This window comes from Drosophila takahashii, chromosome 2L (genome assembly GCF_030179915.1).
Source record: "Drosophila takahashii strain IR98-3 E-12201 chromosome 2L, DtakHiC1v2, whole genome shotgun sequence".
Classification (NCBI taxonomy): Eukaryota; Metazoa; Arthropoda; class Insecta; order Diptera; family Drosophilidae; genus Drosophila; species Drosophila takahashii.
In genome coordinates, this window is record NC_091678.1 from 3,298,054 (window position 1) to 3,308,884 (window position 10,831).

Sequence of the window (10,831 nt, forward strand, 5' to 3'; positions counted from 1 at the left end):
TGCCCACATTCTATCTCCAATTAACCGAATTGTGGACCGCACTTTCCACCCAATCAAGAGCCTTGCGGATTCGGATTGGGAATCGGAATCGGACAGATCGCAATAAGCAGCTGCTGCCTATATCATCCGCAGTCGCAGTCGCTTTCACTCCTCGCAAAGCCAAAGCTCGAAATCAATTTTATGACTTGGCCGAAAAGTGTTCTCCCCTGCTGAACTCTGGCCCGGCATAAAGCAAATTTTCACGCAAACCCCAAGAGCCATAAACCCCAAGTCGAAAACCAAAAACCGACAGGGAAAAAAATAAAAATAAAGGAAAAAGCAAAACCCATCCACCGACTGCATAATTTCACCGACTGCCGCTGGAATTGGCCGAGTGCCTGCCCATTGTCGACGCAACTTTCATTGAATTAAACCCTAAAAATATGAAGCTTATCACAAATCAAGAAGCATTGGAACTTCATCACCTACTTTGAATGCCGGCTACCGCAGACGCGGATCGCCAGTCCGATTTGGAGTCCCCTGACTTTGGAGATTCAGAGATTCAGGGCTTCGGGACTTCGGGTTTGACCCACTTACACACGGGCAGACTGAAAATGCAATATACGAAAATATGTGCCGGGAAGAAGCCGCCAAAAACAATTTACCAATTTATGTTGAACTGCGCCGAGGCGATCTGATCCAATACCTTTTTGTATGGTATCGTATCGTTTCGTTTCTCCAACTTCGAGGGCTCTTTGGTCTTCAGAAGAAGCTTACACACTCGTTGACTCCGGACTCCCCGACTGGCAAATCACTAAATTTATATGTTTTCTGATTCAAAATATTTATTGCCAAACCGCGTACAAATCCAAGAGGAGTTGCCCCAAAAAGGGCACCAAAGTGTTTGGTTTTGCCTGGGTTGGCCTGTGTTTTCGTCGGTTCCTCGATTCCTCCGTTCAGGAAAGGAAGTCCCGAAGACGCTGCTGCGCTCAAATTGCCTGAAAAATGGGAGGAGGACATTAAAATTCACCAAATGTATTTATTACGGCACCAAAACCACCGCAGCAAGCCAGAAAGTGATGCCCACATAAAGGACGGCGGTCTGACTAAGTACACTGGTCAAAATATATGAGATTAAAAAGATATAATTAACTAAAGAGAATTTATATTTGTTAGGAAATTATTTCATTTAGATTTTGGTATTGATATAAACGACCCATATATTATTGTTTATATTTTAAATTATTTTTTTAATTTTTAGTAAAAAATGTTTTCTTTAGAAACATGAAAAATAATATAATATTATAATGTCAAGATATTTATTAAAATTTCTTAAGCTGTCATTATTTCTGAAATTAAAGGCCTGTGTAATTTTGTAACTAACTTTATTAACTTAATATTTACCTTTTTTCCAGTGTACTGTTCGCTTTGGGCTCTCTGAATCTTACACTTGGCTTGGCGGCATGTTTGCAGATTGATTTGATGCGCCTTCGAGGGACCCGAGACACTTGCCAGACCGGCCAGGAAAAAAGGAAAGAAAATGCTGAAATCAATTGCAGGTATACCTGTATGTATTTATGTGTGTTTGCGGAGAAGCATTTAGTGAGCAATCAAAGGAGTCGGGGGAACAGGCCATATCCACACCATGGCTAGTGGATAGTAGTGCTAGTCCTGGACTTCCCATAGGCAGCAAAAATTTATTTGCACTGCCCCTGCAGCTGAATTATTTTATTTAAACCGACGAATTCAATTAGAGACAGTGACTTGGTTTTTGCGCCTCCAGTTCGATGGATGGGGATCAAGAGGCTGGGGGGGATTCATTGAATTTGCGTTGGCGCTGAGGGCGAGTCCTATAAAAAAAAGGTTCGGGTGCGGCATCAACTTCTCCACACGCAACTTTCTACAGGAAAAGAAATCATTTTAGTCTTGGCTTTAGCAGAAAATATTTATTTATAAAAATTTATATATTTTATATATTTACAAAACAAGTTGTCTAAAATAGTTAAAATTTTAATCCGGCATATATATTATTAAAATCAAATAAAGGCTAAAAACTTTCGACTGTGTACAGGAAAAACCACTCCTTCTTTCGAGACAAGTGGAACAGGATGATGACGCCTGACTTTTTGTTTTGTTAGTTCCTTTAATTTGATTTAATTATATGCGCAAGTGATTGCTCTTCGCTCCCCTCAAAATTTATCTGGGGGCGTGGAGCATTTCTTTTGGCTGTGCCCAGTTTTTTTCCCCCATTTTTTTTGTGGGGCTGACACAATATTTCCACCTCCCGAAAATGTGACGTATTTTGGGTTCGGTGCTCGCCTGAAAAATCACCGTTTTCGACTCTCATTGTGTGTGATGATCGTTTTGCTATTGTTGAGACTCTGTGATCTTCAGGAGTGGCTTGTTAAATTTCACTTGCATGTCGGGGCAGGCTTATCCCCACCTCCCATTTTCCCTCTACCAAATCAAGGTGTTGGGCGTCGATTTATGCGCTTTTCACTTGTCCCGCGCGTTGGCGAGATTTCTGGCTCAGGAGGTGGAGCTCTAAGTTGAGGAAAAAGTTCAAAAACTGGCGAGAGAAAGATAGAAATCGTTTAAGAAAAATGCTGGGAAATATACGGGATCAGAAGTTTGATTTAGCGTTTGGTTTAGAATAAATATGGGGCAATTCAGTAGCCTGGGAAAATATATTATTCATATGAACCATTGAAATGCCTGAAGCATTTATTTAAATATTTTTAAATACCCGTAATTTAAAGAAATAAATTAAATCCTAATGGAAAAAAACCTGATATATTATTGTCAGTCTAGACAAATGACCCAAGCTATTTGTCAGCAATTGAACACATCAAGCTGGGTGCAGTGAAAACTATGCCAATTAGATCTTATCGCCGGACATTTCCCAACCAGAAAGGCAACAAGCTCTTTTGACATTTCGCTGCCGTGGTGGAAGATCAACACGATTCCCAAAACAGCAGCCCGGAATGATTTATCACCGGCTCAGAGCAATCAACATACAAAACCATAACAGATCATGCACCAGCCGAGGAAAGAAACAAATACACAAATACCAGAAAAGGCCACTCTTAACCACATAACCCTGTTTGTCTGTGTTTGAAACCAAATCTGAGAGCAGAAAACCAAAAAAAAATAAAATAAAAAGACCAATCGCACAAACGACGACGACAGGTGATTAATTGTTTCAAACGCGTAGACGTTACTTAACGCTCCGTCAGTCGGCGAGTTTCGGGCTACAGGTTCAACCTCAAACTCAGACTGAAACTCCAGCTCGTAATGTCAAAATCTCCTCCGATTGTGAGCTACCCATATATGGGGTCTATAGATACAGTGTGTGTGTGTGTACTTTTTTGCGGCCAAGTGTCGAGGCGAGTGCGAGAACAAAACAAGTTGCATGTCTCAATGAATGAATAGCCGAATAGTTTGAATCACCCAAGCACCTGAAATTCGAAACAAAACAAAAAGCCAAATGCTCGTAACTCGTGAGCAATGACAGCGGTTGAAGTAATGTTTCTGACAGTCCTAGAGAGGAGTTCGTGCAGATAGGATTGATTACTTTAAAAGGGTAGTTAGAAATATCTATTAAAAAATACAAACAATTAAGAAAAAATCATTTAAGAAAATGCAGTGAAATAAATTCTAAGAGTTTTTCTCACTTCTGTAATGAAAATTAATGATCCAGTATCTTGGGACCTTTGGAATCTTAAATATTAAAAAAAAAAAATAGAAATGTTTAAAAGAGAAATTACATAAAGGATTTGTATTAAAAATAATAAGTTTAAAACATTTATTATTATCATCGCTTATGGTAGTTTTTAGATCGCTTAGAAATTTCTAAAAAATCTCTAAGATCCCGTGGGATATTCCTTATATCACGCATCCATCTCTAGCCCTTCTGGGCCGCACTTTGGCGTGCGTCGTGGCTCACCCAAAAAGCCAAGATATATATGTATATATATCTACGAACTTGAGCTTTGCGCTGGTGTCTGGTGTCTGATGTCTGGCCATATGATCCACTGATTGCTTGATTATTATTTTGATTAATTAGCCAAGATTTGGCTAGTTCAAACTGCACGGCCCACGCCCGGAGCTAAAAATCTATCCATTGTGCGGTGACTGCCTCTCAGGTTGATACTTACATCCAAAGACCTGAGACCTGAAACCTGGGTATTCTATGATTGATTGAAGTTTTCTTTGATAACAGCTTACAATTGAGAAATTATTTACATGAGCTATAATTAAACTTGTTTGTTGTTGCCTGTCATTTGGATTTGGATGTGGATTGGTATTGGAAGGGGGACTAAGCTCTGAAGTCTGGTTTATTGAACCGCAATTGAACCACATCGACGGATTGTGCGGATTGTGTGGGTCTGTGGCCGCTGGCAAGTGATGTTACCTCTATAAATAATCAGGAAATTGCTTTAGGGCCTGCCAGATGCTGTGAGTTGATTAGCCCGGCCATATAGTGTGTTTAGCGAGTGAGTTTGCAAATCGATGAACGCAAATTGGAAATGAGGAAAGCAACGCTCTGCGCTCCATGAAGATGGGTTGGGCTCAAAATCAGCCTATATATCGATCGACAAATTCCATTACAACAATCCCCTTTAATTTGGCAACACTTTCGGCCGGAATTGTGTCAACGCGATGCGCGACTCATCCTCTAACTCGGCACCCAGTCACGATCCATTAGAAAGCTGGCCAAATACTATATAATCTTAATGCGGGCAACCTGAAGAAACGAATACAAAGTACAAAAAAAACAGAAAAATCGACGGATGCGTGTCTCTGCCACTGATTTAATTCGGAAAGCGAATGAGACACGACTCTGGCCGAGCATTTGTCCAGCTTTAAGACCTGATAGCCAAAGTTAAAGTTAAAGTTAAAGCTGAAGCCACAGCCAAAGGCTCTTCACTTGCCAGCCGAGGGGAACATGCAAAGTGACAGCGGCGACGACGGAGACAATTCCATATTTGGCCAAATTCAAATGCCATTAACACGTACGCCATTTGTCGGACTCTCAGAAGAGGATGAGAGTGCGAGGGGTGGGGTTGCACTCGGGGAAAAGCATCCTTAACTTAAACTTTTGTCACAAAATGCATTTAAAAAATTTAAAACATGAGTAATAATATCAATATTCCACAAGGATAATTATTATTAAATTCTTAACAACTAACAAAAAATTGTTTGAAAATGCCTACCAAAGTTAAAAGAGATTATATTTCACTACATATTTCTTTTAATTATATCATTTACCAAGTAGATTCTTATATAAAGGAATTATATTTTAGTACCTACATTTTTCTTAAAGTTTTATTTTTATATATTTTAATATTTTTCAAATGCATTTACCAACTAAATTCTTTGATAAAAGTATCATATTTCAATTCATATTTCTTGTAAATATATTTAAATTTAAATAAAATTTCCCAAGTGCATTTAGCAACCTGGGGTTCATTTGTCCACCGTTTCCGCGTTGCCTTCGTGTCGAAAGCCGGCCAGCACGCATTTCCCCTCACTGCCAAAAAGCGTTCGACATTTAACACTTGTAAATTTCTTTCGCCGGCCGACTTGAACTTTTCTGGCGGCGTTTCGTGTTTGGAGTTCCGAAGCTGCGAGTCCTCCTGGCTTCGATTGGGGGATTGCATGGTAACCTGTCGTGATTCTTATTTTAATTTGCTTTGACTTGTGCGCCTTTTTCGGGATTCGGGAGGTTTCTCGCATCGCCATTTGCCTTAGCTTGACTTTCCTCGCCGACAGTTATTAGGCCTAAATGCAGAAGCAGAAGCGATGCGGCGATGTTCGGCTCATTAGCAGCGGGCCAAAAAGGTTTCTGCATTGGCAATTATCGTGAACCGTTTTCTGACGAACTTGGCCAAAAGGCCAACAAAAAAAAAACAGTTAGGAACGTCTTTATGGATTATTCTATGGGAATTACTGTAAAGTTGTGGAAAAATTATATTATAAATATTTCATTCATAATTTTTAAATTTAATAGAAAAGAAAAAGATTGGATATATTATGACTCTATTAGTCCCTGAAGAAAATCTTTAGATAATATTTCAATAAAAAGTATTAAGTATAAACCGTTACTATTTCAAAGCGAAACAATGACTAAAGCTTGTCCCGCCCAAAAGTCAAGCCGAGAACATCTATCTGGGCTATAACTTAGCGCAAAGTTGGCCAAATCCGAGACATAAATTTCCAAACTTATCTATGCCGGCGGATCGTGAGCTTGTTGCCTGGTTTTTGGTTTTTGGTTTTTGGGGGCTAGCACTCCGTAGTTCGTAGTTTGCAGTTCGCGGCTCGGAGCTGACTACATCTGACAAGTGTTAATTGAATTCATGTCGCTGGTAATCATAATAATAATAACAATATCATGTTGTGCTCTCGGATCGGATCCCTCTCGACTCTTGGCTCTCGACTATGGAGCTCTCGAGCGCCCCGAGACATGCGCTTGCCGAGCTTTTGATGTCGGCTCTCGATGTCTTTCCATCCATTCCGTCCATTCTGTCTGCCCGGCATCGTTATAAATTACTCAATTAATGTCAGCGTTTATGTCAGAGCTGCGCCATATAGTCGAGCCGAACTGAAACGATCCGATCCTGGCTTAAAGCCTGGTGTCTGGGGTCCCCGGACCAGAAGATAGGCACATGCAGATAGTACACATAGATATGACATGATAATGGGGCATGTTTAGTGGCTGTCGTCGGTTTAATTAAAAACGGCTTTATGCATAAAACAAAAAGGCACCCAGGCTGGCTGACAAGTTGCGCAACTTGACACTTTGCCGGAGTTGCTGGAACTTGGAAGACTGCTCGGGCTGTTCCCGAGCCCTTTGCGGCAAGTTCGTTGCCTAAGTCTTTTGTTTTGCTCCTCGCCACTCGACACAAAAAACGTGCAAAATATGATTTTTTCGCTCGGTTTTTACTCGCTTTTTTCCCTTCCATCTTAATTTTTTGTCTGGTGGCTTTGGTTCGTAACTACCGCTGCTGAAAGCAAAATGTCAATTTTGTGACTGGATGGCTTTTGTCTCTTTTGACGCCCTCTCAATGGCGACGACGGCGGCGGGTCGAACACCCACGCCCTCGCCTCCTCCTCGAATTTAGTGTACATGATATACGTCCTAAAATACCCTTTTCAAAAAATATTTATAACCAATTATTATCAGAATTTAAGTTTAAAAAATTCTGTTAAAATTATAACATTGTTAAAATTACTTTTTTATATGTAATATGTTTTTAAATGATAAAAATGTAATTAAGTTGAACATATATTTTTTAGTAATATATTTTTCGATATATATTTAAAAATATTTTTAAAATAATAATTTTTGTTTATCTTCAAAATTTATTTCATTTAAGGAAGCCTTTTCCAATAGAGCATTTGCACTTCATATGTCCAACACTCAAGTGCCGCACAGATACTGGAAACTAATACGCGGCACGGGCATAATTAAATATTTTGCCTATCGCCTTTTGTGTGTTGTAATAAGATAAATCCGATTTGAGCTGTCTGCGGCAAGTGAGCAAAACAACAGGTTGCTCTGCAGCAAATCGAATTCGAATGTGCGGGTTGAACGCCCAATGGAGAACTAAAAGCGAGGCGCTAAAAGAACAATGTGTCATAGCTATATTCGTGGTATTTAAAAGAACTCGGCTTCGGTATCTGTATCTGTTTTTTTCTGCATATATATATCTTTTTCGAGCACTTAGCGCGCGCTGACAAGTTGAAGCTTTTGCCTCATGGGGTTTCGGGGGTTTTGAGTCTTTTGATATGCGCTGTCTGTCGCCTGTTGACGGATTTCAGCTTTTTTGTCCGGCTTTTGGCTTTTGGCCCGGTGTGGGTGGCCCACACACATATGGCCAAGAGCGAAACCAGAGCTCGGTGCAATTGTTTAGCCCCTGGCGCCTCAGTGCCATATAGACCGATTCGAACCGGAGTCCACATTAAGTTTTCAAATTGCTTTTTTCTCGCTGCGGCGGTTAGATTAAGCTTATTTCCGTATTGAAGTTTCAGCTTTGCTTCGCTTTTGCGGTTTTGAATTAATTAGCCGCCGCGAAAACAAAGTCCCGGCCAGTTCTTTAGCATATTACGAGTGCAAAAGCCAATCTTTATGGTTCTCTGTATCTTTTTGTTGTGCGGTTGAAGCCACAACGCCAACGCACTCGGAGTTGAATTTGAATTTCATATCTCCAACCGAATCCGAAATCCCAGCGAGACAATGGTAATTATTAATAATGCAAATAATTATATCGATTCCATTTCAGGGGCGTTGTCTGCATGTGATTTGCTCAAAAGGTTCTCATTTTCATGTTTTGTGTCGAATTCGTTCCTCGGTTCGCTTTGATCGGCTGGCTTGGAAGTGTGGGAAAAAAGTTCTCATTTGGCTTTTGCCACTTGATGCTTTTTTTCTGTGTTCTGTTCGCTTTGGTTTTTTGTTATGGCTAATTTGCCTGCGCTGCATTTGAGGTTTCCTTTTGATTAATTTGACGTCGACGAGTGCACGGCATCGGATTTATGACGTGGCCAAGACGTATTTTCGGCCAGTTCCGCCGAAGCCAAAGTGCTGAAGTGTTGTGTGTGTGGCATGAGTTATGGACAGTCTGGATTGTCTTGCTCATGGCTAATCATAGCTGTCAGCTCGCCCCTCCTCCACATGTGCAGTATTTGGTTGGGAGCGATATGGAACCCGGCAAGAACTGGGGTCCTAAGATGGCCAAATACTGATAGGAGTGCCTAGAATGTTTTATATCTATATAAACTACGCATTACTTTTATAAAATAGATTAATTTAAATAAAGGATGATTTATTTTAATTTTTATTTGCGTATAAATGCATCTGTATTTTTTTTATTTTTCTGGCTCCTATAAAATTGATTTTAACATACAAACATATAAAATATATGATTATACCCGTTACTCGTAGAGTAAAAGGGTATATTAGATTCGTGCAAAAGTTTGTAACAGGTAGAAGGAAGCGTTTCCGACCCTATAAACTATATATATTTTTGATCAGGATCACTAGCCGAGTCGATCTAGCCATGTCCGTCTGTCCGTCTGTCCGTCTGTATGAACGCTGAGATCTCGGAAACTACAAATGCTCGAAGGTTGCGATTTTCCACGCATATTCTTGGGCTTCCTACGCAGCGCAAGTTTATTTCAGCCGAGTGCCACGCCCCCTCTAACGCCCACAATCACACACTAACGATTTTAAAATGTGTCTGGCGCCCACACCTTTAAAGATTTCCGAGAAGTATAAATGCAATTTTGTTGTGCTTATTTATACCTATCGAAATGTAGAAGACATTTTTCAAATCGGACCATTCATTAAAAAGTTATACGCAATTAAAATTTCTATATCTATCTCCCTCGCACTCCCTTTAGCTGAGTTACGATTATTAGTCGGGACACCAACCCGAGTACAGAGTGACGGGTATTAGATAGTCGGAACACGAACCCGACTATAGCGTTCTCTCTTGTTTTTATTATTAAATTTGTTTTTTAATTAAATTGCGCTTAAAAATTCAAAAATAAGTTTTTTGTTAATATTAGCTTTTATTAAATAGTATAAATGATCAAAATGTCTTATATATTTACTTTATCTCCTATTTTACTAAAATAAAATATTCATTAAACTACTTTCAAGCCCGCAAACAATTCTATTATTTTCAATCTCCAATCCACATTGCCCAATATGGCTAATCTAAGCGAGAGCGCCTAAATCGATTGCCAAAAGTCAGGCACGAGTGACTTGGGCTAAACGTTTTGTGTGTTGGCAGCATTTCAAAAACATTGGCGATTAGATCTTAATTCAGAAAATGGCGTTTACTCAACACACGATCAGCGTTCGAAGCTGGGAACAATCATAATTAAATATTAATTTACACTCGGCGCGTTAAGCAAACAACACGTACACAGCTTAGTGGCCATAACAACAACAATTCTATTACCTACATATAGCCGACAAAAACAATGCACATTGTCCATATATCGATATACGTACAGCTGCGGCGGCGCCTGGCAATATTCCATAATTTGTTTCATGTGCCGATTGAAATTATTAAATATTAATGGCCAACGAGTCGGGAAAAACGTGTCTTGAATATCTGAATTTAAATAATAATAATTTTGATCGGAAAAATGCATTTAAAAATGCATTTTGAGCTGAACTTGAGGCGATCGAAGATTAATTAAACTGCCATGGCTAAGGAAGCCGGGCCCAAAATTAGAAAAAGAACAGGGCGTGTGCTGTGTTGGCCAACTAAAAACCTGGCTTGAACCACCGACTGCCAATTAAGCCAACTCTGCACGTAGCCGCAATAAACGAAACTCGAGCAAAGTGAAAAACACATTTTTCGGTTGTTTTTCGGTCTTTGATTTTTATATATTTTTTCCTCTTTTATTTTGTATTTCGGCGGCCCATAAATTAGCGCTCTAAACGATTGCCTGGCACTTGTCACCAGGCCCCCGTCTAATTTAACCTTTGACCAAATGCCGCTACCTCAGAGCCGCATGCGTTCCAAAAGGGGCGTGGCACTGGGGGCCGCCGCCAAAACGGCAGCACGCGCACTCAAAATCAAAGTAAAAAGTAGGCATGGGCATAGGAAAAAATCAGACTGTCCCCTGTTCGTTCTGGCGAGTGCTGTCTGGCAAATGCAATATGACTTTCAAGTGGCAGCTCTATGGCGTGGTTTCCTAATAGACCGAAAAGCTACCGCTCGACGATGTCGGAAGTATGTGGTTGAAAGCCGAATCATGAGATGCTCTTTGGGAATATTAAAACTTTGTAAAATTAAATATCTAACATTTTTTAAAATCTTAGTAAGTGCTAAAT

General features: G+C 40.0%; 1 protein-coding gene across 1 annotated transcript; it reads right to left on the reverse strand.

Moving 5' to 3' along the window:
• Positions 1 to 346: 346 nt before the first annotated feature.
• Positions 347 to 5,642, reverse strand: LOC108061991 (uncharacterized). The gene is made up of 3 exons (XM_017148474.2): positions 5,442 to 5,642; positions 469 to 523; positions 347 to 414 (listed from the first exon to the last, which is right to left on the reverse strand). Exons 1-3 carry the CDS (start codon positions 5,640 to 5,642, stop codon positions 347 to 349), a joined length of 324 nt encoding a protein of 107 aa, XP_017003963.2.
• Between the last annotated feature and the right edge of the window lie 5,189 nt (positions 5,643 to 10,831).